The 22,887-nt window shown below is 34.9% G+C and overlaps 1 protein-coding gene across 1 annotated transcript in view; it reads right to left on the bottom strand.

Moving 5' to 3' along the window:
* Nucleotides 1-15,089: 15,089 nt before the first annotated feature.
* The window catches only part of LOC149302323 (myomesin-2-like), a 65,236-nt gene continuing 57,438 nt past the window's right edge, over nt 15,090-22,887 (bottom strand). Inside the window, exons 31-35 of the mRNA XM_089482422.1 lie at nt 17,863-18,026; nt 17,631-17,667; nt 17,506-17,528; nt 16,823-16,878; nt 15,090-15,452 (exon numbers count right to left, since the gene is read on the bottom strand). Coding sequence (XP_089338548.1) covers nt 15,090-15,452; nt 16,823-16,878; nt 17,506-17,528; nt 17,631-17,667; nt 17,863-18,026 — 643 coding nt within the window. The remainder of the gene's footprint in view (nt 15,453-16,822; nt 16,879-17,505; nt 17,529-17,630; nt 17,668-17,862; nt 18,027-22,887) is intronic.

Genomic DNA, 22,887 nt, shown 5'->3' with positions numbered 1-22,887 from the left:
TGACCAGTGACAATAAGGGATAGGGGACAATGTTTTATACTTTTTTTTAGGATAATCCTCTGCGCTTTAATATATATCACTTTAAGGGATTTAAGTTTAGTATTAGGAGACGTTCACAAGGAAATTACTTTTGGAGAAAAGTGGACATATAATCATTCCTGTTTACATAACTTGTTAGGTTTGGAATCCCTACTATTCAATGTGAAAGAAAAGGTTAACCAATGTTCTAATTACAAGTGCGAAAATGGATACTACTGTTTTTGTCTTTAAGAACATTCCTATATTTGTAGAGTGAAATATATATAGTCACCTAAGCTTTGAAGACCTCAGAAGACATTCTTTACAGTCCTGAACTTTTTGTCTTACAATATTCCTTATCAATATCTGATAAGAAATAACAATATGCAGTAACATATGAAGATAATTTGTAATGACCCACAAATTACCAGCACATTATTAATAATACTTTCACACTGAATGCAATCAAATGATTCCAAATAAGAGGGGAAAACAGAATTCCTTATTATGATGATCCTGCTGAAAAACATGGTATAGTAAATAAACCCTATAATGTCAACATAATATGTCTCTCCTCCATAAGTCTATTAATAAATGTCAAGAAAATGCTCTATTTGAATTTGTTACAGTTAGTAATGTAACTACAAGGGTTATAGTCTAGCTGTGTCTTTAACCTCTGAGGGTCCAACAGCCATGCATCACTGCATCTCATGTCACTGACAGTATACTGGGAATATAAGCAGTGCTTGTTCAGTAATTAAGATGCAGTGCAATGTTTTATGATGTCATAGCCTGGCTACCTTAATCATTTTTCTGGAATTTTTGTTATGTATGACTCCTTATACACACAAGTCTTAAGCATGCAAATTACACAAATATGCTGCCACTTTAAATCCCCTGTGCGCATAGATTACCATGGCAACTCATCACTATTGCATTATTTTTACATTATTTCAACGTTAGCAATCTACTTTCTCTTTTGTTCTCTTTTGTCTAATTTATTTTTGTATACATCATGGTTTGGTAAGTTAATTTTGTTTATATATATAAATGTATGTATACCTAGTGTCTCTTTTTTTGATTGTGACAAAACATTTTATAAGATGACTGTTTATTTACTAACAGTATTTAGATCATAAAAATATTCTTACAAAGACAAGCATAGCTACATAAGCCAATGGGATGCCTCGTCTTCAAATAAACATTGTAGCAAGTTTAAGTAAAGTTAATATGAAGGATTCTTCCAGCAGACAATCTCATATTACCTAAGACTTGCTGTTTATAAGTAATGTGATGTGACATGCAGCCGTTCTTCCTTAAATAAGCACATGCCTTAAGCCTGGCAGGTTTTATTAAAAGAAAGGCAGCACACTGTTACATGTCCTATGGTTGTGTCCAGCGATTGTTCTTATGTGGCATTTAGTATTTGACTAACTGGAAAACCATGTGTCTCATGAACATCTATAATGAAACATTTTGTTTATTTTTTTATTTATGCATAAATTAAGTTTGTGAGTTGCAGTGCAATACTATGAAGATTATAGCTATGATGGATGATGTGTAGCCTGACAGCATTTTGTGTTTTAATGCAAAATCATATGTCTGTATGATACGATATATATATATATAGATATAGTTTAATTACCATAAGCAAAAACATTCAACCCATATTTGGATATTTTTTGGGATATAGCATCCCCCCCCCCCAAAGATACCTTTAGCTTTTAATAAATTCATTTAAAAAGGTGTAAAAAAATGACTAATTTTTATGTTCCTCTTCAAGTTTAATTCACTCTTCTACCCCATTTACTATTGTTGGTTTCCCATTTGCACTGGCCCTTTTTTTTTTTCTCCTTTTCCTCTCTCATTCTTACACAGTTTTCCTTCTCAATCATTAGACTCATGTTTTTTCCCCTTCTCACTCCCCTTCTTTTTTTAAAAAATCATTCTTGTTCACTCTTTTTCCGGCTTGCCAACCTTTCCTCAGGCATGCAACCCAAGATGCATTATCTTATTTGGTTTGTTATTCAGACAATGGGATTGATACCTGTGCCAGTACAAACATTTTGTAATGTTAAATATTGTCAATGTCCCTCTCAAAGGATTATGATGCAGAAATGCAATGGATATTCATTCTGATTGAGATAAAGGTCAACACAAGTAATACATTTTAAAGGTACAATGGTTTGTATCTTCATCACCACTTTTAGCCCGCAGGCCCATTTGGGAATACCTGACCCCCTGGTCAAAGGATTCATTTTTGTGTGCCTTCATCTTCAGTGTATTTGCATAAGATAAAAAGAATATTTTAGTAAAAGAAGTATAACACCATGTTATACAATTTTTCACTAGTGAATGTAACATAAATTTGGTAAGCCATGTGTAAAAATGACAAATGCATTTTCTGTATCACCTGTTTATTTTATTATATATATGAAATACCTTCTTTTGTCGTATATTTCATCCTTCTTTCTGTTGCTTCTTTATCTTTTAGGCTGTGATGGGACCTAACTCCTCTACCAGTTGCAACAACCTGCAGTTAAAAAATATATATTAATGTTTGTATCAAAGATCGTAGAAAGGTTTGATTATTGAAGAATGCATTTCATGTGTCTCAGATTAAATGGAAAAATTCTCAGTAAAACGATCTGTAGCCTATTCTTTTATACGTACATATATATATATATATTCATCTCCATTTTGTTATATATCTATATTGATATAGTATGGTTAAGCACTTACATACAGATGACTTAATATTACTGAATATATTTACCTTCTAAAATGTTAGTTGTAGCCTGCCCATTATTAGAACTATTTGGTTTTCACTAAGTAACCACAATGTTGGATTATTAAAGGGTTATTATCCAAATATTCTCAGTTTCAGCTCATTTAAAAGTTCCCAGGCATTTTTCTTATTATTTTATATCGTTCATTATATTGGCATTTGGCAATGTAACTGAATGAAGTGTAAGATGGCTCTAGAAATGACAGGCTAGATACAGAGCAGTCGATTAACTAAAGGGACAGTTTTATGAGATTTTGCAGGATAGTTATTGTTTCAGCTCTTTTACTTTCCTATACATTAGACTCAACCCCAATGAGCTTCTGTTACAGAAAGTGCCCTGTATAATGTATAGTTAAATCAAGAAGATGTTTTCAAAGTCTCATCACCCATTATAGCATGCATTGTCAGTGTTGGCCCTTCATAACAAATAGTGAAGTGGATGTGTGGTACCCACAATTGCCCTACAAACTTTCCACTCAACTCCTCTTTAAGTGAATTTACTTTATAAAAAATAATCTTACAAAGTAAATGCACTTAATGGGCAGTTGAGTTGAGTGGGGTGATATAACAGTAAAACACACTTACAAACCCAGACACTTACACTAACACATACTTACACTTGCATACACATACCCAGACACTCATAGACACAGACACAGGCACACAGACAGTCACAATAACACATATATGCACACACTCACACTAACACACAAAATCAAACACTAACATACCTAGTCTTTCAAACTAACACAACCACATACTTACACAAACACACAGATACTCACACTTACACACACACAAACACACTAACACAACCAGACATTCAGACTAAGACACTTGCACAGAGACAGTCACTCTAACACACACAGACACACACACTAATGTACACATACCCAGACACACACTAATGTACACAAACACAAGCGCACAATAACATAGCCAGACATATACACACTGCCATGCTGACATACCCCCCCACACACACTAGCATATTCAGATGCACACACATACACTGACATACCCAGACGCACACACTTACACAGTAACATACTCAGACACACACACATTAACATATCCACACATATACTTACCCAGACGCACTGAGACACAGACACTAACATACCCAAACATAAAAACAGTAACATACACACAATAACATACTCAGGAACACACATACACACACACTAAAAAACCCAGGCACATACACACTAACATACACAAACACATGCACACAATACCATACCCATATATCAATTCTGACATACTCTGACACACATACACTAGCACACCCAGACATACAGTAAAATACCCACACATACACACACTAACATACACAGCCACACACTAATCCACGAATACACACATACACACTAACATAATCAGACAAACTCAAACACGCACACACACACACACAGGCTACTCACTAACCCTGTGAAGCCTTTTAATGCAGCTTACACACAGTGAAAGCTATAATGCTACTACTGCGGGGTCACACAATGCGATGTTATGTGACCCCACCCAACTCTATCTCTGTCAGGGTTTGTCCTACCTGCAATGCTTGCTTCATGGTTTATGTTTGTTAGTCCACACCCACTTTCCTTTATAGCCTTAATAACCCAGCTAACCCCTCTTCTTCCTTCAGGTTGTGGCTATAACTGCTGAGCTATTCAGTTGCTATTTCCTGTGTATGACCTGGCCTGGCTGATGTTCCTGATTCCTGTATATTGACTCCTGCTGGTTCCTGACTACGGGTTCCTCTCCTGATCTTGGCATGCATGACTACCAGTTCCAGTTTCTGACCTTGGCTCGTTTTATGTTTTATACTTTTGGATTCTGATATGACTTATTATTTACTTGCCTTATTTTTTTTTTTTACCAATAAAGGTGTGTTAACTAGTATTCCTGTCTCCATTCTTATTCTTGGTACCCTGACAGTCTCCTACGCCATACTTGGCAGATAAAGAAATAAGTTGGAATTTACTTTATACTTACTTCCCAGGGTACCACTGCCCCATTGACCCCCCCGCCCCCCCCCCCCCGCAATCAACCTATGGTTGCAGTACTTCCTCTTCAACAGTCCAACATTTACTTCAATCAGTGGCAGCAAAAACATTCAATGATCAATGGGAATGCTTAATGTACATGTGCACAAGGGTCTGAACAGACCCCTGCCTGGAATGCTTGCAAAGCCCACACTAGATCTTACTGGAAGTTAATATATCATGTGTACTGAGATGTGTCCTGTGGAGCAACATGCAAAAATGAACAAAATGAAAATTTAAAGGGACTACTCAGCATTCATATGCATTAAAGTGCATATGAAACATTAAGAAGTAGAAAAGGCATAATGGAATTCAGCATTAGAAACCCCTTCTGCTTTTAGTTTTTATTTCCTTTTTCAAGTTAAATAATGTCTACTATACAACAACTGGAACATCAAATCTGCCTCTACCAACTCCAGAATATTCCATGTACTTTATCAATCATTCCCTAAGATATCTCTGTGAAAGTTCCACTGGATCAGCCCCAGTAGGAGGTTGTACATAGTTCCTTAATTGTTTTCGCAGTCTGTACATGAAATTTTAATGTTAAAGTTTGTCTATATGTTTTTCTATAGAGCTATTATTGCAACTATCATAACATAAGGCAGTGCGTCATTAAAAATAAAAAAGAACATGTCTGTGTTTTACATATGTGTTAGAATTAGAATTGGATTTAAAATGTAATTAAATCAGACTGTGGAAATATGATAATGCAGTTTTAATTTCTATACTGGTTTTCAAATTCTATAAAATAGAAATGCAGATACCAGCGCTATTCTGTACTTATACATTTAAAGCATTGAATGGTGCTGTATTCTCAATTACAGCATTATGACTGGAATATATGTCACTCTAATAGATGTATTAACCTTGCATCTTGCTAGTACATTGGTTTTAGGTAGTATTAACTGTGGAATACATGCATAAAAATCAGTGACAATGTGATAATACATTACCCAAGAACTTTCTAAGCCAGCACATCCTTCTATCTACCATTGCTGAAGGTTATACACTTATGTGGGTCAAAATGTCCCTGGTATGAAGGTACCAATTATTTTGTGTGTGTGTTTAAGCACACTGAGCACATACACATAAGATTTTACTGGTACAGACAAATTGTATGGATAGCTAATTATGCTGATTGAGATGTCCTCCCAGCTATCTTCATATAAGATGATAGAGGGGGTTTCCAGGTTACAGTGGCAGGGCTGGCTAAAAACAGGTGGAAAAGGGTGAAAAGTACCACTCCCCTATTCTGTACTGCCCATCCCCACAGATCCCAATTATATCTGTTCTCCTTCTAGGCTCAGGAGACATTGAACCCAACTCTGGTCACCTATCCCTTACCCTTGCTTGGTTTCAAATAAATCATATAACCTTCTGCTCTCATATCAGTTCATTCTAACTACCCCTTCTCATGATCCTTGGAATGCATATTACAACTGTTTCTTATGGTGGCCAATAATTCAGCTATACCTCTAGTCCTGGAGACAGACAGGAAAAATATGTTAGCCCTTCTCTCTCCCAACTGTACCTTTCAGGGTTTGACAGCAATTCCTTCTCTTTCTTTGCTTTAAAGTTATAGTATTCCTATCTTTTTCTCTGTTTCCCCGCATATGATAGTGATTTAATGTCCTGTGGTCCTATATCCTAATTATAATTAAAAATAATTATCCTATTATTTTGTGCATTGCTCTCTTGCTTCCTCTCCTCTACCATCCTCACATTAACCTTGCGTAGTTTCAACATACATACTGACAATCTCCCTTCTCCTGCTATATTTTCTCATCCTTTGGTTGCTTGCAATGGACCAACTCCTCCACACATTGTGATGGTCATCTAGTCTTCTTTTAAATATCAAACATGCACTATTCTCTATCTAACACCACCTAACCTTCATTGTTGCCATATTTCCCATCCATCCTTCATCTAAAAGACCTCCACTAGACTGCCCCTTGAACAGCTTGCCTGTGCCACCACTGCCCCTTTCTCTCTGGGACCTATTTGTCTGCTCTACCGCTATTTGTTGGTGTGCCTCAGGTCTCGGTTCCAGGGGCTTTACGCTTCTCTTCCTACACCTCCTCTCTTGGAAAACTAATATAATATTTTGAGTTCCAGTACCAACTTTATGAGTATGGCTCACTAATTTAAATTCCCTCTCCTGGCATTGCGTCTTGTCTTGAACTCACCTCCTAGGCTCTTTCTCTGAGATAACATCTTGGATGGAATCCTACTAACCCAAACACATCTCCATGACTGAGCCTTATGTCCTTAATCAACTATTCCTGATATCACCATCACTCTCAAGAACTGCACTCTGTCTTAGTGTTCATATTTGTCCTCTGTAGGCTCAAAAAGACAGGCTCTTTTTTTCTGTACAAATGTGCCCTAACAAGTTAATATTATTGTCAATTTGCATATTCTCAGTTTAAAATAAAGGGTCATGTCATCCATCACATGAAACTTTAATGCATATAATAGCTGTGTGTCCCAGCATTCTAATGTCCATTAGGACAAATGATCCGTTTTGCCCTCCTCGGCTGTCCAACTCCCCTCCCATATTCAGTAAATTATGATTAAGAAGAAGCATAGAGTATCCATACATCTGCAATGTCACCTATCTCAAATACACACTTTTCTTTGGGTAGTATATCACAAATGTTGCAAATATGCTGCAGTGTATTTATTGATTTGTGTGCTACAGAAAAATCAATGTATAAAATGATCTAAGTTTAACCTCCAGGAAGATCTCCAACTGTTGTTGAAAAACAACCCCTGTGAGAAATGTAAAGGTAATTGGTAATGTTACCAATACATTGAAAAATACCCATAGTGGCCATCTGCCACGCAGCCAAATCCCTGGTGAGCTGGTGGCCGATAGGGCTACATACTTACAGAAGTCCTGCAGTTTACGCTCACAGGCTGGATACGTGGGGCTGCACTCTGAATAAAATAATGTAACACGTTGCCTCCCATATCATGCCGCATAATTTTTTGACCACTGACTTAAAGACTGCATAGTTATCCCCATTCGAGCCCTGAATGAAAATGTCATTTTCTTGTCATAGTTATTATGATGTGCATTAGTTTTGTTTAAACCTTAGATTTAAATGTGTAGTTCCAGTACATCTGTGTTTAATGGTCTCAAGTGTGGATGTAGATAATTGTGGTTTTGGTGCTGCTATAGAGAGTTAAGTGTGTATTTTTTGCTATTTATATATCTTTATAGATTTCAAAGCAGTTTTTCAGCTATATAATGAAATCAATTACCTGCCTTAAATATTTTGCATTTATTGATCCCAAATTTTGTATTTTCTACAAATAACAAATTCCATGTGTGCTGATGTTTTGGTGCCACCTTGTGTTTAAAATAATTTGAACTGGTTAAGGTCCCAAATACTGATATTTACAAATTCCACAAACTTCCAGAATTCTCTGAAAGTTATACATGCACAGTCTTTGCAATTTGCTCAAGGATAAAAAATTCTAGTCATTAAGGTCTAATTAAAGAATGAAATCTGAGAGCATAAAAAGAAAAAAAAGATGTTTTTTTTATAAAAAGTCTTATAATTTTGTAACTGATTTTAAGATGGTTAATAATATTATGTAAACTTTGGTCAATTTAAATAATACATTTATAGGAGTAGGATCTGATAATTTATCAACTGATAAGCTGGTACGAAAAAACAGAGGATAGTAAAAATCAAATAACATGAATACTGCTGAAGATGGGAGACACCACATGAGAAAGACTGAGAAAGCTGGGCCTTCATTGTGTTTAGATAAATCATGAAGTTGTTTTTTGTTTTTTTGCACAATGCAGGTTTAGTGGGCATATTATTTTTACCATTGTAGTTTCTGTAGTGGTACTCAAATGTGTATTTCCTTCCTTAAATCTTCCTAAATCCTGCCCTTTCAAACATTCTTTCAGGTTCTTGCCACTTGTATTATAATATGCACTCCAGCTTGATAATTTATCCTTTGTTTAGGAAGGAGAAGGGAAGGGCTCCTTTCGGCCCTTGAAAACTTCTCTAAATAATTAGATTTTTTTTCTTTTTCTAAAAAAATTCTTCCTCGTCAAGTGCTGTTTATATATTAAGTCTTTACATTTTATTTAAAATATTCTTTTATTTTATTGAAGGCTATATTTTATTTTGCTCTCATTTAACAGGAAACCCATTTGAACTGATTAGAACACTATGGTGACAGAAAAAAAGGTGTCAATATTTATTATATTTGACAACATTTTTATGTTTAAGTGACTTGGCTTGCTGTATGCCACATATCCGTATTGATAAATAATCAATGTTATGCATTATATTTAAATAATAGCTGTTTTATTTGAATCCTTTGATTATAATAAATATTGCCATTAATCCCTTTTAGTTTTGATGGCTGATCCAGTCATTCCAAAGAGCCCATGGTGGCTTAGTTGGAATGTCATTTGGGCAATTCTCTTTCCTTAATTGTACTCAAAATTAACACAATGGTATCTAATCAATTCACTAAACTGCAAGTGATTGTGATTTGCCAATCAGCTGCAAACCCAAAAGAGTTTGACAAAAATTCATATTGGTACTTTGACCTGCAGGGTTATATTCATTCATTCACTCACTGCCCACTGGGTGGTTATAATTCTACCCATTAGCACTGGGTATCTGTTCATGAAGGCACTTCTGCACGCACATTTATGTCACCAACAGACATTCTACATAAGATTCGATTTTGTTGAATGCACAAAGGAAAGGTCCTGTGTACATGTTTTTTTGCATAGAAATATTGCTTTGTAACAGGGAAAACCAAGGGGTCTTCATTAATGTTAATAAATAAATAAAATAATAATTGAGTATGACTGTGCTTTTAATAATACAGTAACATCATAGATTTTCTTTTACATAAACCTTTTTACACTCCACAGTAACCGTTTTACAAAACCTTGTGAAATGAGCCTTAGTTCTAAAAAAGAGTAATCTATTTCTAGATATGCTTTTTATTATTTCTGTTTTAAAAGCAAATTTTTGATCTTGTAGCTTTTCCTATTCCTTCATCTTATACTAACATATCTTATGTGACATAATCAAGAAAGCATTTCTGAATAGCTTCCATTACTTACTGAATAAGAGCTCTGGAGGTTGACTATTGCTTTTGTCATTTTATTGAAACGTGTTTGAATAGGATCACATGTGTTTGGTCTTGGCTCTCAGTCTGCCTGTGTCATCTCAAAATTCATTTTTTTCATAAGCTGTAAAGTGCTTTTTAACTATTGGATACTTCTGCATATCTAGATGTAACTTTGAAGAGGTTTTTTTTAGTACACTCTATTTTATCTGTCAGTCTTTCATGCCTCCTTTATTACTGAATATTCCTCCGAAAGGTAACACTCTCTTTTGCACCGCTGACCAGCGCCTTTTCTAAGTGAATTTCAGCATCATTTTTATCAAATAGCCTTTTGGTGCATCAATTTCTGACAGCTATTTTATTTTTTACTTATTCAGTGGAATCCAGTTCCATGAACCAGACAAAGATTAAATCTGTTCTTTTCCATCTTGAATTCCATAAAAGAACTATTGACAAAATCTCCATCATTCACCTAGAAAAAGTGCCTATGTGTTCAGAATATTAAAATCTCTACATTTCCTATTGCATCCTTCAATGGACAACTAAAATGGTAATTCATATTTCTATCACCTTAACCCTGTAATGTGACCATGGTTAGGGCTATGCATACTCATGGACACAACTTGTTTTATTAGAGAATTGTACTTGATGGTAAGAGGGATACATTTGTTTCGGAAGTTAGAGGCCTGATTTAAGACTAGGCTTATTTTTTGTGACTTTGTGACTTATTTTCAGCTTTTTTTAAACATTGATACACAGAAAACATCCTGAGATACTGGAAAGGGAGGGTCAACTTGCCTTGGTAAGAGGGGCATTTGAGAGTTATATGGTAAAGCAGATTTAATCTTGAACCTACTACAGTGTTTTAGTGTCAGATATATAATAAGTTCCCAAGGGCCGGATCTTCCACGGGATGTCACATGAGATTGCACATTTGTCTGGTTTTCGAAATTTTCATAAACTTTGGCTTTTGAAATTGAACAGTGAGCACACATATCGCCTCACTAGAAAATCCCTTATGTGGCCCTCTGCTAGATGTATAGTGACCTTGCTTTCAATCGGATTCCCCTAGCTGCATTCATTTAAGCATATCTATAGCTGTCAGTATTATGAATTTAGAAGCTTCTCTGTACAGCTGTATGTTTTGTTTTATAAACTTTACTTTATGTGTTTTTCCATGTTGATCCTTTCATTCCTATTCCTGGTATTATGGGTATATGTTCCCTAACTGTTAATCTTACTTTTCTGTATAGTGTTTATACATTTTATGACTTTCATTTTTGTGCTCAAACCCTTATAACTTGTTATTTTGAAGCCTGGGGCAAGGTTAGAGGTCACATCTCCTTCTGATGTCACATCTACTTTAGAAAGCAGAGGGAAGCACAAGATCTGGCAGTGCGCTTAAGCAAGTCCTTCTTGTTGCGGTGCCTGACTTGACCCATGGATGCTAAGGTCCTCTTGTACTTACCTGCTTACAGATCTAGGTAGTTACCAAAGGCTAGGCCCTCAACATTTCTGGCACAGGTGGTGGTATTCAAGGCCAACATACATACTTTTTTTTTATCTGTTGTCAGTTGGATATATACAATGGACATATAAATCAAAATACATTGTTATAATACCTTTCTTTTTTACACATCTTTTACCAGTATAATGAGGCTAATAAAGTTTCATACCTGTCCCTTTAAAAATGTAACATTAGAATTTAAACTAGCAGAACAGAACAGTTAAATTACCATTAATCAAGAAACTTTATAACAGAAAGAAAATTATCCTCAATAGAAAATATGATCATTTCACAGATATATAACAAAATTTTTCCTAGGATTGGAATATAATATGTTAAGTAATTTAATTAATTGCAATACACTATTTTATCATTTTTATTATTTTATATTTATATATCAACATTAGAAACAAAACATAAATTTAATGCCCCATTTACATTCTGGTTTGTTTTTTAAAGCATTTTCCTATATACTAATATATATATATATATTAACATACCAAAGGGACCGTTTTTGTCCCTAAACATATTTGATAAATATATATTTTCTTATACTGCATGGGATAATGACTGTACATCCTGTGGATTTTGAATGATTGGGTCTTGTTTAATATAATACAGTTTAAACTGTCAGCTTATGTGCACTTTTTTGGAAGTTTCGAGACAAGGAGACACCTTGACATTATTTTGTTCATTGTCTCTTAGATTTCTATATTTAGAGTTCCTATCTTTTATATTGGACTAACACATAGTGCACAGCTTTCCTCACTTTGCTTTTCAGCTGTCAAATCCTGAAAAGTTTAGTAATGTGTGGCACTCTATTACAATACCAAAAGAAGTACGGTAGCAGTAGATAGAACCAGAACACGGGGGTAAAGAAAGCAAATATATCACATTAAGCAATACTTTCCTTTAATTGGATGAGTTTCCCAAACTATGGTCGTGGTTCAAGAAAAAATAATTTAGAGGAAACGGCAAATAACAAAATGTCTGAGTGAAACATGTACCAATTAGGGTCTCACTGGGCAAAATAATAACAAAAATATTTGCTGTACTCATATGACAGACAGATCTCTCCCTCAAACAAAAGCTCTTATTTATTATTTTATATTTTTTATGTGTCAGATTAACGCAGGAACATTGTTGTATACCAAAACCCTGAATATTTTACATAAGAATACACAAAGGAATCTGAGGAATGAGGCTGCATCTGCATTTCCAGCACAATTAGGTTGAGATAAAAGCTATCCATTTCATTTAACAGGCCACATTTTATACAGATTTCCCCATCTTTAACATGAAGTACGGCAATCCATTTATATATCATGGTGTATATTTAGCTAAGTGTGTCATTATTTAAAAAAAAAAGTATAGTACACCGAACAGTAGTGAAAACACAGCTGTTGCTAATACATTGGAACTATTTCTGCAAAGCTGCAGTAGAGCAGTGGCAGGTCAGAGGCTAGATAAAGCCTTTAATCTACATAGATTTCTTGTAATGGAATATGACCTACCAGAGGCACTGCTGATATAAAAAGAAAATGTGATGGTACTGAGTATTTATATTCAGGTAATTTACAAAGGGAGATGATATATATGTTCTTATTATTTGAGTCCACTATAAAAACTCAATATTTTCATCATTATTTTTGAAACATTAAATTACATAGGTCATTGTAGTCTACTTAGGCTAGTGGGTTAATCAATTATTTTAACTTTTCTAGTGTGCATTCATTTTACATTGATTCAATTGGATTCAGAGGTAGAAAGTTTGGTCCCTAAGACAATGAGCGTTAGCTAAACAATCTGATGCAATACTTGAAAAATACAATGCAGTGGCAGCATTGGTCTAATCAGCAGGAACATTTCTTTGGTTGATGAGAAGATCACTTTCAAATTATTCACCCAAATTATTACTTAAGCAAATGAGTAATGTATGATAACTTTCAGTAGGCCCTCCTATTTGTAGGAGAGACAATCTTCTAGATAACCTTTATAGATTTATCAAGAAAATGTGTGATTTTGAAAACTTATGCTACTTGTCTACACCTTGTTATATAAAGATGTTACCCAAGGCTGGGGAGAAGGGCCTAACAACAGAGCTTGTACTCAGCTGTAAGTGAGTAGACTTTCCTCCCTCATCTATATAGACAACCACAAGGGCCAGATCACCAAATGGGGAGATGTTTTAGCCAGCTTTGCTCTGAATTGTATTGCTCTCCTTTTGATGAACATTACAAAGCCAGGCATTGGGTTGGAGCATGGTTCAAGTCCACACTGGCTGCCTACCTATAAAAATAATATCCCAACAACTATGGACTCAAATATTGCAGGGGAGGCCAGGCTATCATGTTACAGCAGAAGAAAAAAAAACCTCAAGATTGAAGGAAATTGCTGTAGCAGTATAATACATATAATTGATATACTATTTCTTGCTGAGCAACTTAAACCAAGCAATAATATAAAATCGACTTACCTTTTTAACTTAGTTAAGGTAATATGTAAGATAATCTTAGATAAAAGTTTAGTGATTATTGTGACATAAAGTCTCAGTGAATTCAAATTAAAAGTGATGGCTAGAATAGGTGTCATGTGTACATGTGAATGGTTAGCGAGCTTTGTGTAAAAAAAACACAATACATTAAAATACAGGTGATTAAAAGCAGGAAACAGAGGTGACTTTTGTAGTTTATTAGCACCAAGCAAGGAAAACAACATTAGTAATTCTGTTTTCAATAATACCAGCATTACAGGAAAATATTTCATATGATGAATACATATAATGTAATGTTTGTACCAGCTGATTGCAATAAACACATATATTAATCTTAGCTATGGGCTGTGCTTGTTTCTGTAAACTGTGTGCTGTCTATTCATTGTTTTATATTATAACTGCACCAGATAAAATAATTTAAACCTTTGAATTAAATCCACTTTGAGAAAAACACAAACTATGAGAAAGATTACAAAGTTTTGCTTAGGCAGAATTGCAATTAACTTGAGGCTTCTTCCCTTTTTGTTATATTGTTGACGTTAGTGAACTGAAAAATCTTTTAAGAACGCTCTCCAAGGGCCAAGATGTGTCCTATGATGACAGCTTAAAGCATTGCTCCCCATAGTGGAAGCAAGTGTCATATAATGCTAGACTATATTAGTGGGATATGTTTTGGCATTTTAAGTTAAGAAATTCAACACATTGTGCAGACACTTTTCAATTTAACTGTTTGAAAGCCAAAGGCAGGCACAGTACACAATAATTAGCTTTATTCATGAATCTAACTTGATTTATACCATGTACTAGCAATGGTTTAATCTGAGGGATTTGAAAAGTTATTGTTAAACTCTGTGTCCTACTAAGTAGTTTAGAGAACCGCCACGACTGACTATAGGTTCCATAGTTTCCAATATTTGAATCATATGTCTTTAGCTGATTTTCCCATAATAACTAAAATGTACACATAAAAGTACAGCATTAAGCCTTGTAAACCCTTTGAGTGCCTGAGGGGTAAACATTGTATTGGTAGACAAGCTGTCACTCGCAAGGAATAAAAAAGCAACACTGCAGCATACCTATTAAAACAAATGCACTTTCTATATAGTTTAGTTATTGCAATCTTTACTTTCTAGTTGTTTTTCCTGCTTTCTGAGCTGGTTTAGCCTTTTCTGGTGCAGGTGCTGGAGCAGATGCAGGTGCAGGTGAAGGTTTAGAAAACTGAGTAGGCTTAATTTCAGGTACCTCCTCACCATATTTATATACACTTACAGTGATGTCTACTGTTTCACCACCATACTTGTTTCTAACATTGATGCTGTACTTCCCAGAGTCTTCGGAAGTCACATTTTTGATGGTTAGGCTGGAATACTTCCCTTGTTCAAGTGTGGACAAGTAATGCTCATTTATTTCGAGATCCCTGTCATTCTTCAGCCAGGACACTTCTGGATCAGGGTTACCAAACACTGTGCATGTAAGGTTCAAAGTCTAAAAACATGAAAATAATAAACATTGCATTTACATTTATATTTTCTTGAATATTATTTTTAATAGTTAACTTGCCCAACTAACAGAATTAAATAAAAAAAAAAAAACCCAAAATTTTCCCAATTTCCCTGCATATATTGAGGTCCATTCAATGAACCAGCTAAATCTTAATTTTTTTAACAGAGGTGAAAGATGCATATATCATAGATGATCATAGAATCTAGACTTATTTCACTAAACATTAAAATAAAAGCACTTGAGTGATGCAATGGAATGACTTGTCACAAAAGTATCATTAAAACTAACCACATTAAAATAATTTGTAAGTGCAAGTACAATGTGTCAATGTTAAGTACGACATGGTTTACCCATGAAGTCCTGACAAACTATTATTATCATAATTTGTGAAAGTTATCTTGCCGTTTACATTGATACATTGGAGCAAACTGGTGGCAAACATCCCAGATATCAAATAAGGGATACCTTAAAGTAAAAAAATATAATAACCCTTTGCAATGCTTACACATTTTGTATTATTTTTAAATAAATTAAATCAAGAAAAACCCAGCTTAACTTAAACTACCGTACTTAATATTAAATTCAACTATTTATGAATAATGACTTTAAAAGCTGTCTTCTTAACACTAGACACTACTACTTGCAATGTAGATTGTGATATTAAATTATGCAATTTAGTGGGTTTGAATTAAATGTTCACATTTTTTTTACTTATTTAGATGTCCTTTTTTGCCATTATTTCTTTATTCATGATTATTATTAACAGTTATTATTACATTCAGTTTGAATTAAAAATATCTAATTGTTGCATTGAGCCTAATGACCCTGTGTATCTGTTTTAACCAAACACAGTTTTAACATTAACATTCTGTGTACTTCTATTTATTTGAAGCACATAAGGGCAAATAAAATGTAGAATTCACAGCAAAATGAACATCAGTTTGCAATGAATTTTACATCTTATTTGCTCTTAGTGTAAAGAAATCCATATTCCTGACATGAAATATTGAAATTATCTCATAAATCTTTTATGTTTAACAATGTCTTATGACCTATGACTGTATTTCCGAATTTGAGGTACAAAATCCTTTCATTGCATTACTATTAAGTAGAATCAAGGACTACATTTGACTAAAGACATTTTTGGGAAGGCTCATGTACTAAAAATAATAAATCAGTTAGTTATGCTCCATTTTTAAAGAATATTGAAATAAATTCTAAGAAGTATGCAGTTATAATTTGTGTTTTATGGATATAGAAACGTTTATTGCATTATGATTGATAATACAGAAATAATAATGCATTTCTGCCCATATATTTATTGTTGTACCTGATCATACAGGTTACCTTACCTTGCCTTCCATTATAGTTACTACATCAGGCAAACCACCTATGACTTTACCACGATCTGAGAATGAAGAAAGACATAAATCACAAACCATTGGACTGAAGCACAATTTAGCAGTTGTCTGTCTCATATGTTTTTCAAGGAAGGAGTCACTATTGAAACACATATTTTGCCCTTCGATTGTAATATGCTGCCAGTTAAACATAAGCTAAGACCACATTTTAATGTGGTGTCCTACAAGTCTTTCTTTTACCGTTCCATACCTTTAGAAGTCCATGGCACTTTCCTTTGTAAACTGGAAATGTATCAACTAACGTTTTTTACCAGCAGGGTAACATGTCTAGGAAATGTCTTTATCCAGTAGACCCATCTGAAGCCCTAGGGTTTCATAAATGTCAATGAATTCTTGTCGCTCAGTGTGATATGCTTTAGGAAATTGTAGCCTTCAAATAGGTGCTGCATCAACAACATTTTTCCAAAAAGTAGACATGTACTACATAATAGTAGCCTGGCATACCTCAGTATAGCCTAATGGTGCTCAATTGATATCTCACACACACACACTAGCCAAATGGCCAGCTAGATACTTGACACTCCTTGGAATAGAAAAAAAAACATAGGCTTTTCATGCTATTTGTAAACACCAGCAGCAACCACACGTTTACTATTTTTGAATGTAATACTTACTCTTCTCAGCAAATGCAGCAGCCCTATGGAATAGAGAATTAAAGAAAAAAAAAAAACATTTTTTAATAATTATATTTTTGGAAATATGGTTTTTTTTAAAAATAAGTATGACATTGTAAGCTTACTTGAGCCTCTGGAATTCAGCAAAAGCTTCATCAAAAGCTGAAAGTGAAACAATGATGTGTTATTTGTGGTTATATATATATATATATATATATATATATATATATATATATATGCAGAGGGAGAGAGAGAGAGAGAGAGAGACAGAGAGAGAGAGAGAGAGAGAGAATGTATACTATGCATATATATCTATATATATATTTGCACACATGTTCTGTGAATATACAAAATTACCTTGTCCTGATAAATCTATGCAGCGCTTATGGGAAGTTTTGCCATCAAATATCTCAAATGTATATTTTCCTTTATCTTTCTCTGTGGGTTCACAAATCTGTAACCAGGCATATTCATCTGTGCCTCCAATCCTCATCTTTTCACTTGACGAGATCTTTGATTCCCTTTGTATTTAAGAAAAACACACTTTTAGAATTTGATTTTTGCAAACATTACCTAAAAGGTAAAATGACACACAAAACAATAATGTTTTGTCAGCCAGTAGGATAAATGCCTTCAATATTTTACATTAAGGGCATATGACAGAAAGCAATAAATACAGGATGTTTAATACAATGCATCCATTACAAAACAAAAGGTCTACTATTCAGTAATGTATGTGAAACACAGAGATGCATAGGTTATAAGGCAGATTAGCCTGGGTGATTTAGTCAAATTATAGAATAGAAACATCTTCTTTATAAAATGTTTTTTTGTTTGTTTGTTTAGATTTGAGCTGCGGCAATTTTTTTCTTTATTAAATATGGCTAAAACACTGACCAAAACACGTCCCTGCAACCATTACATGCTTTCATAGCTTGATTTTATTCACCAAATAATGAATTTAAAACAAAATGACACCAGATGCCTTCTTCTAAGATAAAAGATTGTATAATGAATAGTTCAAGAAGTCGTATGTCATTATATATATATATATATATATATCGGCAATTTAGCTATGCACTATGCAGAGGTTGATTTCCTTGGTATATAGTGAAGTTGGTTGGTTCTCATACAAACTCATGGCTTCATGAATAAACCCCTATATCCTACGTAGCTTAGTACACAAAACAACAACTTCAGTTGCACCATTATATTAATGCAATCCATAAAGCAAAAAAATAATCAGTGAAAATTGTTGAAACATAAACAAAATGTCACCCTTGTAGCCATCCCTTCTCTAATTGACACTGTTCTGTTCAGTATTTAGCGCAGCAGTAATACCAGAGCAGTGCTTGAAAGGAATGATCTGAAACTAATATTAATCCGGGAGATCAAAAGCTGCAGACTCCATCAAATTAATGAACATTGTACAACTAAGGCACTCTCAAAGAACTAAGGCATTCTTTTAAAATTAATTCAAATGTCATTCCGCAGTCAGCTGTTTAATTTGTCTTTGTTATATAGATGCTATAAAGTTTATAAAGAATAACAGGTATACATTTTGATTAGGTTTTGTATTTAGTACTTTCTGGTGCACTATATAAACCAAACATTATTTAGCAATGATCAGAGCACAACTGATTTCATAAAAAGTTGTATTTGTCAATATATAATTTATAACATGGCATATTCAATTATAATGGGGACAGAAGAAAAAGGATTTTTTTTTAAAAAAAGATGATTTTATCTGTACATTTCTGAGATGTTCAGTAATGCATGAGGCATAAGTATTGATGAAAATTTTATGGAATATTGCAATAGAGCACACTTAAATGCTGCCATTTAGTATGGACATGCAGACAGATGGAGAAAAACAACAGAGAAATAGATAGAAATATATATTCACGCAATAAATCATGTTAACTAGCAAACAACATAAGGGTCCAATCAGCAGGAATATTTAATTCATTTCTATGGTGATAAGACTAATATGACATCTTATACTTATCAGACTTATCTAAAGCTGAATAATAGTTAAGTAATAAAATGGTTCATTTGCAAACAACTAGTGCTTATAGGTAGCTGTGAATACCATTTATTAAAAATAAGTATATGATGTTGTGGTTAATGATGTCCTTTTATGGCGTTGTGACTGTAAATCACTAATATTGCAGTTTGCTAACAATCATAGGTCAGATGGATAAGAGTAAGTAAAATGGTAGGCAATGGTACAGGTCACTTAGCTGTTTTTATGAAAAACAAGGACATTTCTAGCTAATTGCAAAAGGGTTTTCTAAAAACTTGGATTAGCAAACACAACGTGCTATTGGAACACAGGAGTGATGGTTGCTGATAAAGTGACTGTAAGCCTATGAAGATATTCCATTAAAACTCGTTTCCAGCTACAATAGTCATTTAGAACATTGTCTTCAATGTGTTTCTGGTCCATTTGATGTTATATGATGATATTTCATATATAAATCCTCAATAATGTAAGCACTCACAGGTCTTATAAATCCCCAAAAATGTACTTTAATAAGAGGTTCACATACAGAAGATCAAAACTTCAGTCCTGAATCAAAACTTTTATCAAGATCTAAATATATATTTAGCTATTATTTATCTATTTGAGCAAGTGGATTTACAGCAAGGTAATAAGTGCAAACATAATGAACCTTTCCCCTCCCCCCGCATAGAACCACTAGTACTGGTACTAGCCCCACCAGCAACGTCACCAGCCTAGCACACTGACAGCATCTATCCCATCCAGGTCATCAGGCTTCCCAGATATATATATTTATGGATTTGTGATATAGGTGCAAATAGTGAACCTTTCTTTGACCTCTAGTTATAATCCAGCATATTATTATTTCTCTGGTTATGATTAAAGTAACATTTTGATTATATCTATTGATAACTAGGTCTGTCAGTTACTGATAATGTTAAGAAGCAACTGATTTTAAGATTTTAAGATTAACACCTAACTAACCCTATTGTAGTAATAAAATATATCCTCAAAAGGTATGCCAAGATTACCTTTAGGAGTTACCTGTAGGTCATACAGTTTTCACAGCAGCAGGGACATCTCCAATTATCAATTTGTTAGTATTATGAATTGTACTATTGTTTTGCTTATCAATTTATTATATGCTTTTCGTTATTTTTTTTAATTTTTTTTAATTCATATTTTTTTTCTTTTATAAAATAGTAGAGAATAGAGATTTACATAGAAATTTAAATGTACCATACAATCATATACAAAAAAAATACAGTGAAGACAAAAAAAAAAAAAAAAAAGTAGATTTTGGGAATGGAGCTGAGGAAAGAGGTAAGTCTATAGGTGAGTGCTATTGCAACCACAATTCAAGATATTTATTTTATGGAGACATGAATCCCACACTTGAGTTCTTTTAAAGGAGGAATATAGTGTCCGTGAGGCTTCCTTTTCCATCGTAATTTGGAATTTTAATTGAGACTCAAACTGCGTCAAGGTAGAACAGCAATTTTGTTTCCATTGCTTAGCTATGAGTCTTTTAGCTGCTAGACAAATATGGATAGTTAGGTTCATCTGAACCTGATTTAGAGAGGGCCAACCTAAATATAGTAAAAGAGAGGCTGGGGATTCTGGAATAACAATATTGTCTATTTTTTCTAAGAAGTGCAGAATCTCTTTCCAGAATCTACTGACTATGGGGCATAACAGGGGAGGGCTGGCAGCCCAAGGCCTGGGGGGCAAGTCTAGTCAACTGGCCCATTGCACCACCAAAGCGGCTGCGAGCGACATTGAAAGCGGCTGTCGTGCGGCAGTCACTCCACCGGCGCTTAATGAAATCAAAGCGGCCGGCGTGCACGCACCGCCCAATGGCTGTGCCTCATCTCTTCATCCCACCCCTTTTAAGATGTGGGACAAAGAGCTGAGGCACAGCCATTGGGTCTGACTGCCGCATGACGCAGGGGCGTACCGAGAGTATTTGGCACCTGTGGCATATACTGTATGTGGCACCCCCCCACACACTCTTTAAAACTGCATAGTTTCTATGGTTAGGCAAACATTGACAGGGGTACAGCATAACTATTATATACTGAGGCACACATTGACGTCAATGCGTGCCTATCACTATACATTGAGCCAAACACTGGCAATACTGCACTACAACCCCTATCACTATATACTAAGCCAAACATTGATGTGGTGTAGGCCTACCACGTCAGTGACTGGCTTAGTATATAGTAGGGATGCACTGAAATGAAAATTCTGGACCTAAACTGAAAATTCAGCATTCACTTGGCCAAAACCAAAAAAAACAAAAAAAAAACTTTAAAATACTTTATTAAAAGCAACTCACCAAAATTAGACTAAAAAAAATCAGCAACAATATTAATTAATTTATATATATATATATATATATATATATATATATATATAATTAACAGCAATCACAATCCAATCATGCCCAGGTTCTAGCATGTGCTGGCTGACTTAGCATGATAGGAGTGTGATTGCTGTTTGCAATATATATATATATATATATATATATATATAATTATTCTGTCCAACCAAAGTTGGACCAAAAAAAAAATTGATAACAGCAATCACACTCCTATCATTTCTGGGCATGAAAGGAATGTGATTACAGCCTCCCTATGCCATGCTGTCACCCAACACTTACACATCCATGCTATCTGAAACCCTCATTCACAAACATTCAGCATAACACCCATCACTCTCACACACTATCCACTTGTCCTACCTTTCTTCTGTCACTGTCACTTTTCCTCCTCCTCTTCGTTCTTCCTTTCTTCTGTGTCCTGTCCTTCCAGTGCGGAAGATGGTGGGCGTGGCTTCAAATCCCGGCGCACAGCCACAGTTGCCGCGCCGGCACCCCTCAGATGAGCGGCAGCCGGGGCGGGCTGCCCCCGCCAGGTACGCTACCGGCACGACGGGCACATTCAATCCAGCCGCAAACTAAGCGGCTGTGTTGAATATCCGTCTGCCGGCCATCCGGCCGGCCCACCGGCCCGGATTCAGGGCGGCCTGGGGGGCAATTGCCCCCCTGCCCCCCGGCCCAGCCCGCCCCTGGGGCATAACCACCGTATGTGCAAATATGTTCCTATTGATTGATTGCAGCGCCAACATATGTTAGAGCCGAGTGGAGACATATGTGCTACGCGTGTTGCTACTAAGTACCATTTATATATAACTTTCACTTGAGTCTCAAGAAGAGAGAGATCGTGTATCCTAGAGGGTAACCTCCTAATCGCAGTTAACCAGTCAGTTATTGGAATTTTAATGTTTAGTTTTTTTTTCCCATCGTGCTATTGTGAATATGATTATTTTATTTCCTTCTATTATCCTCATTAGTTCTGAACATTTGGAGAATT

The sequence above is a fragment of the Sceloporus occidentalis genome, unplaced genomic scaffold (assembly GCF_023333645.1).
Source record: "Sceloporus occidentalis isolate IW3139 unplaced genomic scaffold, rSceOcc1.0.p SCAF_19, whole genome shotgun sequence".
NCBI classification, from domain to species: Eukaryota; Metazoa; Chordata; class Lepidosauria; order Squamata; family Phrynosomatidae; genus Sceloporus; species Sceloporus occidentalis.
Note: the sequence above shows the minus strand (reverse complement) of the source record. Positions and strands in the feature narration are given on the sequence as shown.